This window comes from Pimephales promelas, chromosome 3 (genome assembly GCF_988280905.1).
Source record: "Pimephales promelas chromosome 3, fPimPro1.hap1.1, whole genome shotgun sequence".
In the NCBI taxonomy this organism is placed as follows: domain Eukaryota; kingdom Metazoa; phylum Chordata; class Actinopteri; order Cypriniformes; family Leuciscidae; genus Pimephales; species Pimephales promelas.
Window position 1 is genome coordinate 1,479,994 of NC_142771.1, and position 21,722 is coordinate 1,501,715.

The following is a 21,722-nucleotide window of genomic DNA, read 5'->3' on the forward strand; positions in this document are numbered from 1 at the left end:
TTATATAAGAAAAGTTTATTTAAACAAAAAAAATATATACTTGGTTTCACATCAAAAAAGTTTAGCAAAATAACAAAAGGTTACATATTATGAGTCTTCAGCTTCAGTCCTGGAGAACTGGATGTACATCTTTAAATGTATGACTGTAACAGGTTATGGGAATGTTTCAGGATGATTTCTAAGGTTACAGCGGTATACAAATACAACAAGCTTCTTATGATTCTTAAGGTTTTGTTTACTGATGAAACTGTTCCCACACTGACCACATGTGTATGGTCTCTCTCCGGTGTGGATCCTCATGTGTCTCTTAAAGTTTCCTTTATCCGTGAAGCTCCTCCCGAATTGATCACATGAGTAAGGTTTCTCTCTGGTTCTTCCATCGGGTCTAAAAGAAACATTAAATCATGTGACATTTCAAACGAAAGAAAAATGTGAAATAAAGAGTGAAGTAATTAAACCAATCCAAACATGACAGGGTTTCAGCACTTAAAGAAAGTTGAGATTCACTGCACTAGCATTTGCGTACAGTCAAAAATTTTCTTACATTAAAGGGATAGTTCACCCCAAAATGAATATTCTGTAATGCTACGTTCACACCGGACGCGAGTAGCGCGTCAAATTCGTGTCTAATTTGACGCTTGACCACTTTGTGTTAATTCACGTGTCAAGAGTGAAACTGACGCGCGTAAATCAAAAGTTTGAATCGGAATTGGTTAACGCGGCGCGAATTGACACCAAAGTTCAGATTTTTCATCTCGGACGGCAGGCGCGAATTTGCGTTAAACGCGTGAGTGCACAAATAGCACTAACTAAATCATTCGAATGAGGCGTATTCGCGTCTACCGCGCCACACTCTACACCTCATTCGTGCCGCAGGAATTGTTTTAATTTCGTAGCGCATCTTTGCATTGACAGCGACGAGAATACTTTTTGAGCGCCAAAAAAATTATAACGACTTTATTCAAGTATTCATTTTCACCTCTGTCAGCCTCCAGATAGTTCACGTAGTGTAACAGCGTACTGCTTCTGTGTTATACGTCATACGTAGGCTCACTATTGGCGACGCTGGTCATGTGTGTGATGCGTGAGACGTTCAACCAGAAACATTACGCATACTAAGTGAAATCTGAGGCCGATCAAGGTGGAAATGAATACTTGAATAAAGTTGTTATTTTTGTTTTGTTTTTTTGCGCTCAAAAAGTATTCTCGGCGCTTGATAAACTTAAGATCTAGCCACTGTAGTCATTTGGACTATTTTAACGATGTCTTTAATGACTTTTTTGGGCTGTCAAGTTTAAATCCTTCAGAAGCCCATGGAGGAGTGATCCAGCTCTCAGATTTAATCAAAAACATCTTCATTTGTGTTCTGAAGATGAACGAAAGACTTATGGGGTTGAACAACATGAGGGAGAGTAATTACTGACAGAATTTTCATTTTGGGGTGAACTATTACTTTTTAGTTTTGTTCCCCAAGTATCTTCTCATTAAACGGTCTGTACACTTACAAAGTTCTCAATGTTTTGCATGTATGGACCCTCATTATGTTACTGTGTTAGTGTGGGGCTATTTTGAGCCTTGTTAGTGGTATAAACTGGCGATTTCTTTTTACTTAGTAAATGCCCCCAGTACTAGCATTATACACTAAACAATTTTTAGAGATAAAACTCTTTACATTCAATTATCATGAAAACAAATCTCAGAGAACGGTTGACTAGGTACCGATGTTTTATTAGAACAAAGGTTTGTTTTGCATCGGAGTTCTACTTTAATGTCCCCCATGCATTCCAACAAAGGATGAATTAAATAACCAGCTTTTAACGGCAGGTACAACTGTGAATCATCTGCATAAAAATGAAACTTGTGAAAATTGTGATTCCTAATAATATCCCCCAACTAGTCCCACTTTGGCAAGAAAAATTAATTATAACTATCTTGTGGCCTCAAGATACTAACTCGTGGCCTCAAGATACTAACTCGTGGCCTCAAGATACTAACTCGTGGCCTCAAGATACTAACTCGTGGCCTCAAGATACTATCTCATGGCCTCAAGATTGTAACTCGTGGCCTGAAGATACTAACTCGTGGCCTCAAGATAGTAATTTGTGGCCTCAAGATACTAACTCGTGGCATCAATATAGTAACATGTGGCCTCAAGATAGTAACTCGTGGCCTCAAGATAGTAACTCGTGCCCTCAAGATACTAACTCGTGGCCTCAAGATACTAACTCGTGGCCTCAAGATACTAACTCGTGGCCTCAAGATACTAACTCGTGGCCTCAAGATACTAACTCGTGGCCTCAAGATACTATCTCATGGCCTCAAGATACTAACTTGTGGCCTCAAGATACTAACTTGTGGCCTTAAGATTGTAACTTGTGGCCTCAAGATAGTAACTCGTGGCCTCAAGATAGTAACTTGTGGCCTCAAGATAGTAACTCGTGGCCTCAAGATAGTAACTCGTGGCCTCAAGATACTAACTCGTGGCCTCAAGATACTAATTTGTGGCCTCAAGATACTAACTCGTGGCCTCAAGATAGTAACTCATGGCCTCAAGATACTAACTTGTGGCCTCAAGATAGTAACTCGTGGCCTCAAGATACAAACTCGTGGCCTCAAGACAGTAACTTGTGGCCTCAAGATACTTGGCCTCAAGATAGTAATTCGTGGCCTCAAGATAGTAATTCGTGGCCTCAAGATAGTAATTCGTGGCCTCAAGATAGTACCTCGTGGCCTCAAGATAGTAATTTGTGGCCTCAAGATACTAACTCGTGGCCTCAAGATACTAACTCGTGGCCTCGAGATACTAACTCGTGGCCTCGAGATACTAACTCGTGGCCTCAAGATACTAACTCGTGGCCTCAAGATACTAACTCGTGGCCTCAAGATAGTAACTCGTGGCCTCAAGATAGTAACTCGTGGCCTCAAGATAGTAACTCGTGGCCTCAAGATACTAACTCGTGGCCTCAAGATACTAACTCGTGGCCTCAAGATACTAACTCGTGGCCTCAAGATACTAACTCGTGGCCTCGAGATACTAACTCGTGGCCTCGAGATACTAACTCGTGGCCTCGAGATACTAACTCGTGGCCTCGAGATACTAACTCGTGGCCTCGAGATACTAACTCGTGGCCTCGAGATACTAACTCGTGGCCTCGAGATAGTAACTCGTGGCCTCGAGATAGTAACTCGTGGCCTCGAGATAGTAACTCGTGGCCTCGAGATAGTAACTCGTGGCCTCAAGATAGTAACTCGTGGCCTCAAGATACTAACTCGTGGCCTCAAGATACTAACTCGTGGCCTCAAGATACTAACTCGTGGCCTCAAGATACTAACTCGTGGCCTCAAGATACTAACTCGTGGCCTCAAGATACTAACTCGTGGCCTCAAGATACTAACTCGTGGCCTCAAGATACTAACTCGTGGCCTCAAGATACTAACTCGTGGCCTCAAGATACTAACTCGTGGCCTCAAGATACTAACTCGTGGCCTCGAGATACTAACTCGTGGCCTCGAGATACTAACTCGTGGCCTCGAGATACTAACTCGTGGCCTCCAGATACTAACTCGTGGCCTCAAGATACTAACTCGTGGCCTCAAGATACTAACTCGTGGCCTCAAGATAGTAACTCGTGGCCTCAAGATAGTAACTCGTGGCCTCAAGATACTAACTCGTGGCCTCAAGATACTAACTCGTGGCCTCAAGATACTAACTCGTGGCCTTAAGATACTAACTCGTCGCCTCAAGATACTTGGCCTCAAGATACTAACTCGTAGCCTCAAGATACTAACTCGTGGCCTCAAGATACTAACTTGTGGCCTCAAGATACTAACTTGTGGCCTCAAGATACTAACTTGTGGCCTCAAGATACTAACTTGTGGCCTCAAGATACTAACTTGTGGCCTCAAGATACTAACTCGTGGCCTCAAGATACTAACTCGTGGCCTCAAGATACTAACTTGTGGCCTCAAGATACTAACTTGTGGCCTCAAGATACTTACTCGTGGCCTTAAGATAGTAACTCGTCGCCTCAAGATACTTGGCCTCAAGATACTAACTCGTGGCCTCAAGATACTAACTTGTGGCCTCAAGATACTAACTCGTGGCCTTAAGATAGTAACTCGTCGCCTCAAGATACTTGGCCTCAAGATACTAACTCGTGGCCTCAAGATAGTAACTCGTGGCCTCAAGATACTAACTCGTGGCCTCAAGATACTAACTCCTGGCCTCAAGATAGTAACTCGTGGCCTCAAGATACAAGATCTTGAGGCCATGAGTTACTATCTTGAGGCCACAAGATAGTTATAATTAATTTTTTTTGCCAAAGTGGGACTAGGGGGGCTCCGTACCCAACGGATGCATATACAAGTTAAAAAGAAGGGGGGACCCAAAATAGATCCCTGAGGAACTCCACTAATAATAGGAGCAGAAGATGATGTACCTACCTCAACTGAAAATAGACCTGTCTTCAAGATATGATCTAATCCACTTTAAGGCCATGCCCTTGATACCGAAGAAATGCTCTAAACGCCAAATAAGAACACTATGGCCTACAGTATCAAAGGCAGCCGTAAGATCAACAATTGCCCGTCTGATTCTTGTTTTTGATGATCAATACAAACTTTAATTACTAGGGCTGATCAATACAAACTAGGGCTGCAAGACGGAATTGATTAAATCGAGCATGAAAATAATCTACCACCACGATAGTTATAGATTAATTGTGTGCTCAATCATGTGAATTTACAGTGGAGAAAAACATTCCTATGGACAAAACGCACAGGGAACACAACTGGAACCTTTTCTAAATGTGGAAAAGCAGCTTTTGTTGCTCAACACATAAAGATGAACTACTTACCGTGATCTCAGGCTGTGGTGATGTGGTTTCTCCACAGCATGGATCTTCATGTGTAGCTTCAGGTCACTTTTAATAGAGAAACTCTTTCCACACTGATCACACGTGTGCGGCTTCTCTCTACTGTGGATCCTCTCATGTGATCGCAGATTTGCTGAGTCACTGAATCTCTTTTCACAGTGTGAACACTTGTAAGGTTTTTCTCTACTGTGGATCCTCTCGTGTGTTTTCAGATGTGATGAGTCACTGAATCTCTTGTCACAGTGTGAACACTTGTAAGGTTTTTCTCCAGTGTGGATCCTCTCATGTGTTTTCAGATGCGATGATCGACTGAATCTCTTGTCACAGTGTGAACACTTGTAGGGTTTTTCTCCAGTATGGATCATCTCATGCTTTTTCAGATGTGATGAGTGACTGAATCTCTTGTCACAGTGTGAACACTTGCAAGGTTTTTCTCCAGTGTGGATCCTCTCATGTGTTTTCAGAGTTGATGATTGACTGAATGTCTTGTCACAGTGTGAACACTTGTAAGGTTTTTCCCCAGTGTGGATCCTCTCATGTGTTTTCAGATGTGATGAGTGACTGAATCTCTTTTCACAGTGTGAACACTTGTAAGGTTTTTTTCTACTGTGGATCCTCTCGTGTGTTTTCAGATTTGCTGAGTCACTGCATCTCTTGTCACAGTGTGTACACTTGTAAGGTTTTTCTCCAGTGTGGATCCTCTCATGTGATTTCAGATGTGATGATCGACTGAATCCCTTGTCACAGAGTGAACACTTGTAGGGTTTTTCTCCAGTATGGATCATCTCATGCTTTTTCAGAGATGATGGGTCACTGAATCTCTTGTCACAGTGTGAACACTTGCAAGGTTTTTCTCCAGTGTGGATCATCTCATGTGTTTTAAGAGATGATGGGTTAATGAATCTCTTGTCACAGTGTGAACACTTGTAAGGTTTTTCTCCAGTGTGGATCATCTCATGTCTTTTCAGATATGATGACCGAATGAATCTCTTGTTGCAGTGTGAACACTTGTAAGGTTTTTCTCCAGTGTGGATCATCTTATGTGTTTTCAGATGTGATGGATCACTGAATCTCTTGTTGCAGTGTGAACACTTGTAAGGTTTTTCTCCAGTGTGGATCCTCTCATGTGTTTTCAGATTTGATGAAAAACTGAATCTCTGGTCACAGTGTGAACACTTGTAAGGTTTCTCTCCAGTGTGGATCCTCTCATGTGTTTTCAGAGATGATAACACATTGAATCTCTTGTCGCAGTGTAAACACATGTAAGGTTTTTCTCCAGTGTGAATTATCTCGTGCCGTTTTAAAATGGCCGCTGTAGTAAAAGTCTTCTCACACTCAAAGCACATGTACTCTCTCACACCAGTATGAATTTTCTGATGTTTATGTAAATGAAGCCACAGTGGAAAACTCTTTCCACACACAGAACATGAATACGGCTTCTCCTTCGTATGAACTGTTAGGTGTGTCTTCAGGTCTGATGCCCTAAGAAATGATTTGCCACACTGATCACATGAGAACGGCTTCTCTCCGGTGTGGATCCTCATGTGTTCTTTAAGGTATGAAGAATGACCGAAACTCTTCCCACATTGATCACATGTGAACGGCTTCTCTCCGGTGTGGATCCTCATGTGACGCTCAAGATGATGTTTGGCTGTGAAACTGGTTCCACACTGAGTGCAGGTGAAAGATTTCTTGGCTCTTTTCTTTAAAAATGTCTTTTTAGTCTTTGAGCGACTCAAGGGTTTTCCTCCAGGTTTGACATGTTCTTCCTCCTCCACTTCACTCAGTTCTTCTCTCTCCTCATTCTCTTCCATCAGGTCTGACATGACAGAAAGAAATAATGCATTTAATTTTCAGTAAATCAAAATAATTAAAAGAGAGAAATATAAAGTGAAAGGACGTGAAAGTGAGCCCTGATGTTTTACATAATAAATTTTATGTCCTTAAACTTTCCATGAATGAGGTAAATTTAGCCTCCAATTATTGTTTTTAAAACTTTATAGGCATGAATCCCATGTTTCTTTAGCAAGAACTATTAATTTGATCAATGACACAAATATCTAACATGATGTTGACATTAAAATACACAATGCTGCCATTTTTGACACCAACTTTGGGATTGATATTTGTTTTACTAAAAATGTTTTAAAGTCACACTATGCAAGAATTGTACCTTAATATAACAGCTTCAAAGTCACTTCCGCTGGAAAAACCAGCAAGTTTGAAAGGAGCGTCCCCGACAAATCTCGCGAGATTCACGACATGCTTTACGACAACGACGTCACACACATCATCAACGACACATGAAGCATGAAGACTAGGGTTGGGTATCGAGAATCGAGTATCGATTGGAACCAAGACTAACTTTTCGTTTTTCCCGGAATCGTTCAAAAATTAAAATTTCGATTCCTAGTTTCGATATTCACAGTCCGCCGAGCGTAAGAAGAAACCGCTGAACAACACCAACGAAGAAGCGTCTACTGGAAGTGTTGGCATAACCACGCGAGTCGAACATGAGTACCTTACGTCGGCGATCCAAAGTGTGGCTTCACTTTTCTAAAAATAACGAAATCTCGGCAAAATGCAAAATTTGTGACAAAAGAAGTATTTTTACAGAAGGATTATTTCCTTCAGAAAGGCCGTTGGTTAGCAGGGTTAGCTAAACTTTTTTGACCCTGCCTCTTAAAAGAATTGGAATCGAGAATCGTTAGGAACCAGAATCGAAACAAGAAATCGGAATCAGAATCGTTCAAATTCAAACGATACCCAACCCTAATGAAGACACTAGCGCGCATTTCAGCATCTTTTCTGTTTCTTTTTTGAAGTTCTACAAAGATGTAGGCGCAAATGTAGATTGATAAGCAAATGTTCATTCATTTGTTTCGTAGACATGGCTGGTGTAGGCAGGCTAAAGACAGACTGTTGATCTTTGAAAAAAAATGTTTGGTTCAGTTTTGAAATGCGAAAACAAATGTAAGGCTGTATCTCCTTAACGCTTTATCGAATTCAGACCAAACTGGATACATGTCATTACAAGCATAACTTGAGGGTACATGCTGCGTTTCGGCGCAGCGCCACTTACTGGTCCCGAGATATGAAAAGTCCTTGTATTTGCTTATAACTTCTGAACGGTTTGTCCAAAAATCATAAATGTGGTCTCATTAGATTCAGGGCGTCCTGCCAGTCGACTGATATCAAATTTTCCCAGATCGGCCATTTTGGCGCTTGGCCATTTTGAATTGTGCGCTAAAATGCTGTATTTTCTGAACGCATGAACGGATTGTTATGAAACTCGGTATGGGTCATCAGTACCATGCCTTGAAAAAGCCTGAGAAGTTTAGAAACAGCGCCACCTAGTGGTAAAATGTATTTTTCAAATGCTTATAACTCTGGGTGTGGTTGACTGATTTTCACGGGAGTCTAGGTGGGTTCCTGAATCCTTGCCGAATCCACAGATACCAAACATGCTAAGTTTCGTCTTACGGTTTGTGTAGCGTTGTGATTTAGCGCTTAAAAACATTTGCCAATATCTTCGATACCGTTAGTCCGATCGAGACGAAACCACCGTCAGAAGTTTGGAACCATAGGTTGTTAACTATTTTCACCAAATTTCAATGCTTGAAAATTGACTATTTTGGGGCTGCACTATGATCCTAATATACAGTGTTTGAATATATCATCAAATGATTCTTGGTCTAAATATGCCTGAAAAAATAGGCATATCAAAATATTTCTGTTTCTAATTATAACATTATTCTGTTTCTCCGTTAAAATAATGGCAGATATCTAGAAATGTAGTAAAGAACTGTAAGAAAAACAGATAAAAACAGAAATAAATGTATAGTAGCAAACAAATCCCCTCAGTCTGCTGACACTGATGAAATGAGCTTTAAGTGTCAATTTACAGGAGATCTGAAGACATCAGCATAATAAATGAGGTAAAAACAGGAACTATTGTCATGAAATAAAGAGTGTTTTCAGCAGATCTGTTAATATTGATGATCCTCAGACTATCAACACTCATTCAACAAGTCATTCAGGATCATCAGCAGATCATCTCACTTTATTCTGAGTGTTTGCTGTTAGAAGGATAAAAGCCTGTAAAAATGCTCAATTCTGTAATTTCTCTCAACGTGATATGGATAAAACATCCATAATATAAATAAACTAATGACACTCAGGTTATAACTATCACGATATGTCCATATGAATGTAAATATAGGGCTGATAGCACATGTAGCACTAGGCTACATCTCAGAGACCTCTATTTGATGTGTGCGTTTGTTTTCATCTGGATAAGTGTGTTTGTTTGCTCATCTACGATATGTCTATGAGACTATTCCTGTCAGATGTCAAATAAACATTAAGAATATGTCTTTACGATGTTTATGATTTAGAATACATGTAAAACTGACTTTTTAAAGAGGTTTATTCGATAAACATATTTTAAAAAGTCAGATCAAGATGTCTATCCTCTGGAAAGCTTCTGCTGTGTACATCTGATAAACCTTAAAGGAACCTTAAACCTTTTTTCATATTATACTATGTTCGGTAACTAAGACGAGTTGATACACACCTCTCTCGGCTCAATCGCTCTGACGCGCGGCGACTCTTTGATAGCAGTTAGCTTAGCTTAGCTTAGCTTAGCTTAGCCCAGTTAGCTTTGAGCTTCGCGTCCGCGAGGGGCACTTGCAAGGTCTCTCCCTCTCTACAGTGCGGGCATCAGGCAGACGCTATTAATATGCGGGAGGGTGGCGGCAGATGACGTCACGGCTCGCTCGCGCGCGCCGTACTTTCCCTCATTGAGTTTTAGCGTCGAGTTTTCTGAGGCGATGAGAGCAGTTCACGGTATTTCTCATCTTTACACACCCATCACACACACTTTATACAGTTTGATTAAGCGACAAACTCATTTCAGTGTTGTTTTCATCGATCACAGCGATACTTGTGCGTTATAGCGTCTTCGTCCTGAAATACACATTTAGTGCAGCAGCAGCGAGCCTGAGGAGAATATGTGGAGTTCATTCAGCCCTGAGCGATTGTGTGATTGTTTCAAGTCAAAAGTAAAAGTTTAAGATCTGTGAGGGGAATTAGGGAATCGATCTTACGTGTTATACTGGAACAGAGACTGCTTGTTGTGTTGTTGGATGCTAAATGCGTTATTAGCCTATAATGAGACACACGTGAGACAAGCAGTGTTAAAATATAAATAGCGTTTTACTCTTGGAACAACAGTGCTTTGTGTGTGGTGCTCTTTATTTTTAAAAGTTTTATGATAATTACAGTTTCTGTTATTCTTTTAAATGATCTAACTACTTTTTATAATGATTAATGTAGTTATCGTAAGATCAAACTAGCTATATTTTGATAATTTGGTCATATTATGCTGCTGTAATTATTCATCAGTTTATGAAGATGAGTGTCTTTAGTGATTATTTTTGTGTTATTGATGTTTTATCCATGTCATAGTGAGAAATAACAGTATTGCCTTTCAGTGTAGCAGTTTTTTTTTTTTTTTGGCTTTTATATCCCGACTTAAATAATTTGTTTCTAACAGCAAACACTCAGAATAAAGTGAGATGATCTGCTGCTGATGATCCTGAATGGCTTAGTTGATAAGGCTAAGTAGAGCTGTGTCATCTGCATAGCTGTGGTAAGCGATTTGGTTCTTTTTCATTATTTGGCTCATTGGGAGCGTATGAAGAGTTCAGATGCAAAAGCCTCTAAATGCCATTTGAAATTTTCTTCTTTAATGATTATTTTTGTCAAGCTTGTATTTAAGTTCAGTAATTTCACTTAAATGGCAATGGTAATTACCTATTAATTGTTATTTAAGTGAAATTACTGAACTTGAATATACAAGTTTGACAAAAATAATCATTAAAGGGACTCTGTGTAGATTTTTAGGTATTTTATTATCTGAAATCAATATTTTTATTCATAAATATGTCCTCAATGGTGTACAAAAACCTCTGCAAATTATCTGACTTATCCTCGTAAATGAAGAATTTATTATCTTTATGTACATGGGACGGGTAGGTTTACGGAGGCTTCCATGTCCGTTCCGCCATCTTGAAAACTATAATAGCAGAGAGGGTCAAAAAGTACCACAAGCCAAACGCGTTTCCACAACGCGTTTTCGTTCAGACTCAGAGCCATCGTAACGTCACATTGAGAGGCGCATTCCCTGCAAGTTTAAACGGCTGCATTGCACTCCTATGATTGCTGATTGCTCTTTTGCTCTATTATTTGTAATTGCGGACCATATGCCGAGTCACAGGAGAATGCATCCTCCTCGCAAAAAAAGGCCAGACTTGAACGAAAAAGGAAACGTGACCGGAGATTGCAAAAAACAAGACCATTCATTTTTCCGTCATAAAATTAATCGGATATGGTTCGATTTTCTGCGTTTTTCGCATCCAGAGCCAGCATTTTGAGAGGTCTTTTGACAATTCAGGGCCGGGGGAGCTCGTCCTCAAATCATTGAACATATGCGCCGTAGGCCTACTGCTTTCAGTTTCGGTTTTCAATTCGATCAAGTGTTTATGTTCTCTTCTCTATATTGGATTATGAAATTAATAAACCTCCCCTTTCAATCAGATTAAAATTTAGGATCGAATAAAGTGTGATTGAGCAGCCTATTCGATAACTAATGTATTATTTGGGCACAATATACACAATACATACACAATAACAGCTGTTCTGTCTGCCCAGCGCTTCCACAGGGCCGCGCGCGGGTGTGTGTGTGTTTGTGTGTGTCCATACCTGGTCCATACCAGACACACTGCCAGTCTCCGTTCAGAATCGATTGGTTCACGGAAATTGGTGGTCTTGTTTTTAATATGTGGCTCCAGAATCGCTAGCAAAGCATCGAACTGTCCCACTGACATTCTGAGGTAAATTTTGAATCGCTCAGGATAAATTCGCAACTCCTTGATAATGAACTCCTTCCTCTCGGCGCAATTTCAGGATTGGATGGATATTTTCTATTTCTTCTCTTTTCAATAAGAGAGAGGGCAAAAATCATCCTCACTGCTTGACGAATCCATTTGGTATTTTTGCGTTTTTTCCCGCAAAGGTTTAATAAATAGGCTACGCAACGGACTCGGTGTGCAAGGTTTCTATGCGTGACGAATTTTTAGGTTGACGTACAGGAAAATACGCATACGAATATTTCGTGCTCAGTGTGCAATGGCCTTAAATATCGGGATAGCGTTTTCAACCGTGGAAATAGCTAATGCAGCAGAAAGATTTCAGAAGAGACGCTGAAGTTGCCTGCTTTCTCCTCGACAGACAGGTTAGTCAATGTTACAGTCTGACTTAATTTGTCATTGCTTGGTTGTGTACTTTATTATATAGACAGTATAACATTTATAGGTAAAAAAGTTAAACAAGGTCTTTGATGAATAGCAGCTATTGACTACTTTACTCGCAGCTATTGTGAAGGAAGGTGCTAAAAACAAGGTTTGTAAGTTAATTCGATAAATTCAGTAAGAATATAGAGATAATGATTGTAAGAAAATATTGAAGAAAATATTGCTCTCTGTAAGATTTTCTATAGCTTTCTTTTTATATATAAATGATCAATTAGCTAAAATTGTGATTTTGCTATGTGGATAAGATTGTACAGAGAATTAAAATTAATTTATACAGCTAGACACATAAATTGTACACATAAGTTAACACACAAGTTGCTGTTTTCTTTTAAGTTACAAACCTGTTCACCCAGAGAAAAACTCGATGAAGTGTTACTACAAGACATCCTGTCATAGCATTTTTGGTACATAACGGCAACCGTAGATGCAATACGCACTTGAAAAAGCGAGGCGCTGGAGAGCAAAATTCGTTTGAATGCAAAATACTATTTAACCACTAGATGGGGGTATTTCCTACACAGAGTCCCTTTAAAGAAGAAAATTTCAAATGACATTTAGAGGCTTTTGCATCTGAACTCTTCATATACAGGTTGAACAAGAGTGGTGCTAGAATGATTGGAAAGTTTCAGGGACGTATAATAATATAATTATATATTTATTGTATTTTATTGCAGTTACATCTGGGATAATTTAATTTTAATCTCCATTCACTACATATTTCTCTATTTAAATTATTTTGATTTAGAAAATTTTGAAATTCTCATGCTTAAATGACATTTTCTGTTTTGTCAGACCCGATGGAAGAGGGTGAGGAGAGAGAAGAGCTAAATGAAGTAAAGGAGGAGAGAGAAGAACTGAGTGAAGTGAAGGAGGAGAGAGAAGAACTGATGGAAGTGAAGGAGGAGAGAGAAGAACTGAGAGAAGTGGAGGAGGAACATCATGTCCAACCTGGAGGAAAACCTTCAAGTCGTTCCAAGACTAAAAAGACATTTTTAAAGAAAAGACAAGCCAAGAAATCTTTCACCTGCACTCAGTGTGGGAAGAGTCTCACAACCAAACAAATGTTTCATCGTCACATCAGAGTTCACACCGGAGAGAAGCCGTTCACATGTGATCAGTGTAAAAAGAGTTTCCCATACAGACAAAGTCTTGTGCGTCACATGAAGATCCACACTGGAGAGAAGCTGTTTTCTTGTGATCAATGCGGCAAATCATTTCTTAGGGCATCACACCTGAAGACGCACCTGAGTGTTCATACGATGGAGAAGCCGTATTCATGTTCTGTGTGTGGAAAAGTTTTTCACTGCTGAAAACTTTACATAGACATGAGAAAACTCACACTGGTGTGAGAGAGTACATGTGCTTTGAGTGTGAGAAGAGTTTTACTACAGCGGACATATTAAAACTGCATCAGAGAATTCACACTGGAGAAAAACCTTACAAGTGTTCACACTGCGACAAGAGATTCAATCGATCAACAAATATGAAAACACACGAGAGGATCCACACTGGAGAGAAACTACACACATGTGATCAGTGCGGGAAGAGTTTCTCTATTATAAGTAACCTGAAGCTACACATGAGGATCCACACCGGAGAGAAGCCGTTCTCATGTGATCAATGTGGGAAGAGTTTCAGTCAATCATCATCCCTTAATGTTCACATGAGGATCCACACCGGAGTGAAGCCATTCACATGTGATCAGTGCGGCAAAACATTTCTTAGGGCATCGGAGCTGAAGACACACCTGAGAGTTCATACGAAGGAGAAGCCGTATTCATGTTCTGTGTGTGGAAAGAGTTTTTCACTGCTTCAAACTTTACATAGACATGAGAAAACTCACACTGGTGTGAAAGAGTACATGTGCTTTGAGTGTGAGAAGACTTTTACTACAGCGGGCAATTTAAAACACCACGAGAGAATTCACACTGGAGAAAAACCTTACAAGTGTTCACACTGCGACAAGAGATTCAATCAATCATCATCTCGGAAAAAACATGAGAGGATCCACACTGGAGAGAAGCCGCACACGTGTGATCAGTGCGGGAAGAGTTTCTCTATTAAAAGTCACCTGAAACGACACATGAAGGTCCATGGTAAGTAGTTTATATTCATGTGCTGAGCAACAAAGTCTCTTCTGTGTAAGTTAGCCACACATCACCCTATAGCCAAATCTCTCCTCTCCACCTATAGCCGGTGTGTGGTGAGCACAGGACACTTTGTTGATTGATTGATATCTATTAACTTGTTCAACCAACAGAAATGTGTAATTTGTCATTTCAGATCAATGTAAAAAAAAATTTTGCAAATTTGCTGTCTGACAGTAGGTGGCGCTCATTTAAAGAAGAAATACAGCATTATACAGGGCTCTAGACTGTTACTATTTACTCTATTATTATTTACAATTAGATAGCCCTGACTATTTAACGGGCTATAGACTGGTCATTAGGGTTGGGTATCGAGAATCGAGTATCGATTGGAACCGAGACTAACTTTTCGTTTTTCCCGGAATCGTTCAAAAGTTAAAATTTCGATTCCTAGGTTCGATATTCACAGTCCGCCGAGCGGAAGAAGAAACCGCTGAACAACACCAACGAAGAAGCGTCTACTGGAAGTGTTGGCATAACCACGCGAGTCGAACATGATGCCTTACGTCGGTGTGGCTTCACTTTTCTAAAAATAACGAAATCTCGGCAAAATGCAAAATTTGTGACAAAAGGAGTATTTTTACAGAAGGATTATTTCCTTCAGAAAGGCCGTTGGTTAGCAAGGTTAGCTAAACTTTTTTGACCCTGCCTCTTAAAAGAATCGGAATCGAGAATCGTTAGAAACCGGAATCGAAACAAGGAATCGGAATCGGAATCAGAATCGTTCAAATTCAAACGATACCCAACCCTACTGGTCATATTTTGCCACCTTTTTTTCTGCCGGTGCGAGAGAGCTCCCATTTCTGCGGCATACGATAAACATCACATGGCAAACGAAAGCAAAATGAAACCCTGCTACTTGTCTGAGCTACGCAACGCAAACAGTTTATCAGCCCGGATCAATACTAGACAGGGTTTACTCATGGGCCGACCTCGATTACACAACAACATACTATACAGCGCTGGCAAATGCTGGTTCGGAGCAAGAGCCTAGTTTCAAATCGGTTCTTTGTTTTTCGGCCACCAAAGCACCAGCTCCGAACCAGTAAAAGTGGTTCTTAAGTAGCACCAAATCATTGCTGGTCTAGAAGTGAGAACCGCTTACGTCAGCGGCTGGGGGCGGGGTTACCGTGACCAACAAGACGAATAGAAACTTGTGACCGCCATTTTTTAAATAGCAGCTAATCATGCTAATAGCAGCTCGATTGTAGTCTACGTCAATGCAAGTTATGAGGATCTGCACGAATGTGCTGGATTCGGCGTGTTTGGATACCGATGTAGGTTTGCAAAGCCATGAGCATAAATAATAACACAACAACCGCCATTGTTGATGGAAGGCTTGTTCGAGATGCATCGGAGCGGCTCGGACTGATCGGAGCTGCGGGAGTGTTTGGAGAGCGTACGACTCCTTCTGCTTTTGGATCGCTCTCGCAGTTCGAGATTCACAGATCTCGAACAAGCCTTGTGTGTTTGTGTGTGCCGCGTTAGCATTGCTGGCTCTGTGATGGCTCTCTAGGCTGTGGAAATGCTAACCGGTTCTTTGAAAGCTCGTCAGTCGAACTCCGATCCGAACTAGCTCTAGCCAGACTGATCTCATGAAGTAGCGCGTGTATGACACGCCAATTCGTATTTCCATTTTTGGCGTGCTATCAAGACGCATAATCGCTTTTCAGCGTGTTTATGAACACCGTTGACTTAACGTTATATAAATATATGACTTACCTCAACCCCGTCCCTAAACCTAACCGTCACTGGGGTTAATGGCATTTATGACTGGACATTTGACGGCGTGTACAGACACGTGGAATCACTCGGACGTTAATGGCGTAGAAATACACGCGGATAGCTCAAAATGCGTAGAGATAACACGCCACTTGACTCGAAAGTGGTGTGTATGTTTACGCAAAAGTCATGATGTCATGTTGCTCTAGCTCTGAACCAGCACCTGGTTCTTGTTGGTGGGAAAAGGGGTATAAGAAAGCATTTTAAAGCTTTACAATAAGGTTTCATTAATGTTCCTGGCACCAAGCAGGCGTGGATTCATGGGCCCACCCAGATTGACAGGTGGCCCATCCAAACAGATTAATAAAAACAATTTAAATTTTTAATTTTTATAATAATAATGAATTAAGTTTGGCCATACGGCCCGCCGAACACTTTATATGATATGAGAAGCGCTGAGCGCGTTCATCTCTGGCTCAGCGCCAGCAAACGCACAGTTTGAATCTGGCAGTGATGTCATTTTACTGTACATATTTTGTCCAGACTTCAACACCCTTGCAAGGACAGCGGACGAGGCTCATTGTTCACATGAACACCGTGTCTTGGAAAGACAAAGAATAGGGCCCGTTCACAGATCGCACTCAAGTTTGTCATTTCAAATGTACGGGCTCATTATGGAAGCAACGTTGTCGCGACAGACGTGGTCAGGCGTCTGATTGACTCGTCAAACGCGTGCGTTTCGACATAAAAGCTTGCGTTCTTAACATGCGCTTTGTGGTCACGGAAAACGCGCATCAGAAACTCCCGGTTTTGCATCAAAACGTGCGTCCTCGTCGTGTGATCTGGGGTTCTTCGTTTAACAGTCACACTCGTAACTCAAAATTGACCCAAAGGGCGGGATTCATATTTAAAAAAGAAAATCATAATTTTTTTTTACTTGTTTTTTATGATATTTTTTCTTTTCTTTTTTGGTGTTTTGAGAAAATTTCAAATACAATACAAATACAAAAATTTATAATTAGTATTAATGCAATAATTAAGACCAAATTTCCCCCCATTGAATTTAATAGAAAAAATATATATATTTTTTAAATATATATAAACAATTTTGTATAAAACATAATTTTTTTTTTTTTTTTTTAAACTGTATTTCATTTTGGAGTCAAGCCTAGGCCCCATAAAAGCAATTTTTGAAATTAGATGGATGCCATCTGGTGGACAAACTGAGCATTTTATAAATGCAAAACACATGTATATTCTGAATTTTTTGGGTGTGTTTGTGTGTGTGTGTGTGTGGATGTGTCTGTTTTGCACTCTTGATGTTTTAGAGATTCACCCCTTCACTGTTGTGTGCTTTTTTTCAAGATCGTTGCTGATTTGTAGATTGTACGCACAAAAAAACTTTTCACATTTTTGCCAATTTCCCATTCATTTCCTATGCAGGTAATTTTTGACCCGAAGGTCCTGAGTGTGACTATTTTTTTTTTTTTACGACCACTTAGACTTTTCAAATCCTGTCCCCAATTTTTTTGGGTGTTCATGTACCAAGTACCATTAAAGTCACCAAGTTTGGGACCATTCCGATGAAGCTACGATTTTTAAAAAAAATTTATTTAAACGCTTCGGGTCATTATTGACCCGAAGAACCCCAGAGGGTTAAACGAGATTGTTTCTGTCTGCAGGTGTTTTACGCCTCAGAAGTGTTTTTGTAACAAGAAAAGAAAAACAATTCTCGGTTTCACGTTCAGCACCTCGCACAGTCCGTAATCCCTTCGTTCGAGACGCATCTCGCAAATTTTCCAGTTGTATTTCCAGTAACTCTTTACAATAAGGTTTCATACATTATTTATTTTAAAAAAAATTATGCATAAACCACGAGTTTCTGACGCGCGTTTTCCGTGACCACGAAGTGCACGTTAAGAACATGCGCTTTTATGGCAAATTGCGCGTCCCGCATGCTTTTGATGGGTCAGTGTGCAATCAGACCAGCGTTTATGAATATTTTGGCTTGCCATATGCATGTGGTGCAGGCTGCAGCGCGCTCGATTGTCCAGGCGTGCATATATGCCGCGGCGAGATGAATCTCAACTTTTCAGAGAGTGCCGCAAGCGCACCTCAGGTCATGTGACTAAAAAAAAAACTGATCAGCTTCGGCCTTTTCCGTAACAACTTTGAAAGCTCGACAGAACAGCTGATCATAGCTGTACAGTGCAGTTTTTATTTCTCATCTCCATTAATATAGCCTATCTAGTAGTAAAGCTAATACAAAATCTAGAAACCCTAGATTCTGGCCCACCTCGACTTAATCCAGGCCCACCCATCTGTCACGTTCTGCATCCGCCACTGGCACCAAGTTCAGGAAATTTTTGAAAATGAGGATGTACATTTTTCAATAATTGATTTACTGAAGCCTGCAGTTGAAATACAATTAATTTTTTTTTATGACTATCAGTGTGCATTGAAACAAATCTTTATGCATTCCTTTTGCAGGGAGACGTACACTTGACCAGGACATTTGACCAGGCGACGCATGGCCTTGGGCCCGGTATAATGGGAAGCACAACTCCTGTCTAATAGAAAAAATACCTCTGAGAATGATGAAATTAACTAGTTAAAAGTACAGTGATATGTTGCTGTTTTATACTTTTAATTAAATGGAAATGTTTTGTAATAGTATAAAAAAGGAAAGTCATAATTATACTTTAATAAATTATTTTATTGTAAAATTGGACTAATATTAAAGGATTGTACAATAAAAAATATATAGTTTGTGAATTGATTATTTAACCAACGTTTGTTCTTTCATGTTGTTCTTACACAAAGAATCTCCACAACAGTCATTGAATGAAAAGACAGTATCAGCAAGGTAAAACAGGGTCCCAACTTTACATGCATTTTATTCATGCCATCAAAATGCCATACTGTTGATTACTGTTGTAAGGGTGGATTAGTACAATTTTTTCCAACCCTTTCTCTAGATTTTCTGACCATAATCAACATGCATGATTCATACAACTTTATATTTGGTATACAATACAATCATCTGTAAATACTTTCTGTGATGAGCACTAACATGATGAGAAGAAACCTAAAATTCTTTATAACCTGCGCGATTTGATGTTGCACGATCACCAATCGGTCAAATAAGTTAAATGGTAGTTTGCTCCTTCATCTCTTGCTGGTAGAGTGGCAAATGCACATTCATTTAGTGATATTAAAAAGGGACTCGCTTATGATAAAGACAATCTCCAAACGATTCAAATGAATCAAATATCCTTAAAATTGTGTATATATTTAGTAGTCTATAAAACCAGCAAAAAATAAACTGGAAGAAATACACCAAAATATAAATACTTTATAGAATGGTTACACTTTTCTTTATAGTAATGAAAAGGTTACACTTTTTTTTTTTACAGTATGTGCACTTATTGCCAAAGAAAGTATAAAGTAACTACTTTATTTGGGGGTTGGTTCAGGATTAGTACCTTGTTATTACTTATAAGTTGTTACAATCTCAATTTACTAGTAACTTTCTGAGGAAGTCTACTAAAACCAACCACAATTTCCTTCGTCTTACTGGCATTTAGCCTGAGACCGTTTTTCTCACACCAGTCCACGAAACTCTTTATTAGATCCCTATATGTGACCCTGGATGACAAAACCAATTTTTTAATTGAGATTTAGCTGAATAAATAAGCTTTCCATTGATGTATGGTTTGTTATGATAGGACAATATTTGGCCGAGATACGACTATTTGAAAATCTGGAATCTGATGATGCAAAAAAAATCGAAACATTGAGAAAATCGCCTTTAAATTTGTGCATTTATGTTCGCGATTGTGCTGCATTCACTCACAAAAATAAATGTTTTATACATTTACGATAGGAAATTTACTAAATATCTTCATGGAACATGATCTTTACTTAATTACCTAATGATTTTTGGCATAAAAGAAAATTTTATAATTTTGACCAATGCAATGTATAGTTGGCTAATCCCACAAATATACCAGTGCTACTTAGGACTGGTTTTGTGATCCAGGGTCACATTTTCAGTGAATCATCAAAACATTTCTGGAGATGACAAGTTTTAGAGTTATGCTGAACTGAATGACATATGATTCTGATGTCGACGCCGGGGCAATACATAAAGCAAATTTACATGTCAAATAACTTTATTTAAATACAATATAGGTCTAAATCCCAGTGATCAATTATATATATGTTATATATATATATTTATGTTATGGAATTACAATACTTCTACAGGATTTATTCATCTTGTTTAATGTTAATTTCAACATTTACTAAGACATTTTTAAGATCCAAAATTGTATCTGTTAACATTAGTTAATGCAGCACTGTATTTTATTAACTAACACTCACAAAGGTTATTAATCTCTATGTTAGCTAATGCATTAACAAATGAGACCAATGCACATTTTCTAAGAGAATTATATTTACATGAACATTTCAACATGTTCAAGATATGTAAGTATTCTCAGTTTGGAAATGTACTCCTCACAAACTGACCCCTAGTTAGTATCACATCCTTTTTCCTATGAAAGTTGTTCTTCCCACACCCACATTTCTGCCACCTCTTTTTCACTTCCCATCAGCCTGTAATGTTGACTTCAAAATCCTTAAACGACTCCTTTACCAGTTTATCAGCCTGGTCAAAGTAAATAAATAAAACAAATCAACATACTTAGGGAATACCAAGCCATCCGCACAGGAGCCAGTAAAGCAGTTGAGAAGAAAACACGAAAGGAAAGGCTAAATTTACACTACCCTCGACTCAGGCCCCATTTGAAGTAATATACAATAAAGTTCAATGTCTACACACTCTAATAAATATAGTTAAAAGAAATTAAGGTTCACACTACACGATGTGGTGTAAACAATGTTAAAGGGACACTTCACCCATTTGTATCTTTGTATCTTTAGAAACCCAGTCATATTTTTGAATGGTTTATTCCCTTATTTTCCCCTGAGATGGGAGAAATAAGGATTTAAGTGTTTTACTTAAATATTGGCGTCATAATAAGCAGGAAGTCATATTTCATTAAAAAGTCTAGAGACTACAAACATTCGCTCATTATTATTCAAGGGTGTGGGACCCACTCACCCTACAGGCCTATTACAGATCAGTGGGTGGGACTTCACTTGCAGATGCTCAATCAATATCCGCCATCTTGTTTGGAAGCAAGCGCTGGGAGATAGAAAGTATGATAATGATGGAAGAAACTAAACATGATATGGAAGAAGAGGATTTTGAAATTCTTCTGCTTGAATCTGATGTTCGTGGCTGTCTTTACGAGCTGCAATATACTCCATCTAAACATATATATATATATATATATATCGAGGGCTTGGAGCCAGAGGGGCGTAAGTGGCTTTTAACAAACTTTACAGGAGAAACAAAACAAAATTTTTGACCACACTTCAATCACCTGTATTAGTAATCTTAAACCACAAATATTGCAACCACAGGCATACTTACATGAATGAGTATTTAAGTAAAAAATGTATGGTATATTAACACAGTGAACATTTTCTCAAACTTTTTCAAATTTAAAAAATAAGTCAAATACATCAGATAC

The 21,722-nt window shown here is 39.2% G+C and overlaps 2 protein-coding genes across 4 annotated transcripts; one reads left to right on the forward strand and one right to left on the reverse strand.

Annotated features, from left to right (window-relative positions):
- Positions 1 to 9,577, reverse strand: LOC120484893 (uncharacterized). The gene is made up of 3 exons (XM_039680331.2): positions 9,451 to 9,577; positions 4,857 to 6,693; positions 1 to 385 (listed from the first exon to the last, which is right to left on the reverse strand). The coding sequence occupies exons 2-3, from the start codon at positions 6,686 to 6,688 to the stop codon at positions 154 to 156; spliced, it is 2,064 nt and encodes a 687-aa protein (XP_039536265.2). The 5' UTR covers positions 6,689 to 6,693; positions 9,451 to 9,577; the 3' UTR covers positions 1 to 153.
- A 20-nt stretch (positions 9,578 to 9,597) lies between these two features.
- Positions 9,598 to 18,885, forward strand: LOC120484902 (uncharacterized). 3 transcript variants are annotated; one of them, XM_089129149.1, is made up of 4 exons: positions 9,598 to 9,722; positions 10,432 to 10,527; positions 13,043 to 14,346; positions 18,610 to 18,885. In XM_089129149.1, the coding sequence occupies exons 3-4, from the start codon at positions 13,527 to 13,529 to the stop codon at positions 18,636 to 18,638; spliced, it is 849 nt and encodes a 282-aa protein (XP_088985275.1). In that variant the 5' UTR covers positions 9,598 to 9,722; positions 10,432 to 10,527; positions 13,043 to 13,526; the 3' UTR covers positions 18,639 to 18,885. The 3 variants fall into 3 exon arrangements, with proteins under 3 accessions (XP_088985275.1, XP_088985277.1, XP_088985276.1); XM_089129150.1 differs by lacking the exon at positions 9,598 to 9,722 and adding an exon at positions 9,735 to 9,937; XM_089129151.1 differs by lacking the exons at positions 10,432 to 10,527; positions 18,610 to 18,885 and having other exon boundaries at positions 9,615 to 9,722; positions 13,043 to 14,354.
- Positions 18,886 to 21,722: the final 2,837 nt, after the last annotated feature.

Coding starts and splice junctions, on each gene's coding strand:
- LOC120484902 (XM_089129149.1), top strand. CDS start 13,527: ATGTTCTGTGTGTGGAAAAGTTTTTCACTGCTGAAAACTTTACATAGA. Junction 14,347..18,609: donor ACGACACATGAAGGTCCATG/GTAAGTAGTTTA, acceptor TTCCTTTTGCAG/GGAGACGTACACTTGACCAG.
- LOC120484893 (XM_039680331.2), bottom strand. CDS start 6,688: ATGGAAGAGAATGAGGAGAGAGAAGAACTGAGTGAAGTGGAGGAGGAA. Junction 386..4,856: donor CACCACAGCCTGAGATCACG/GTAAGTAGTTCA, acceptor TGTTTCTTTTAG/ACCCGATGGAAGAACCAGAG.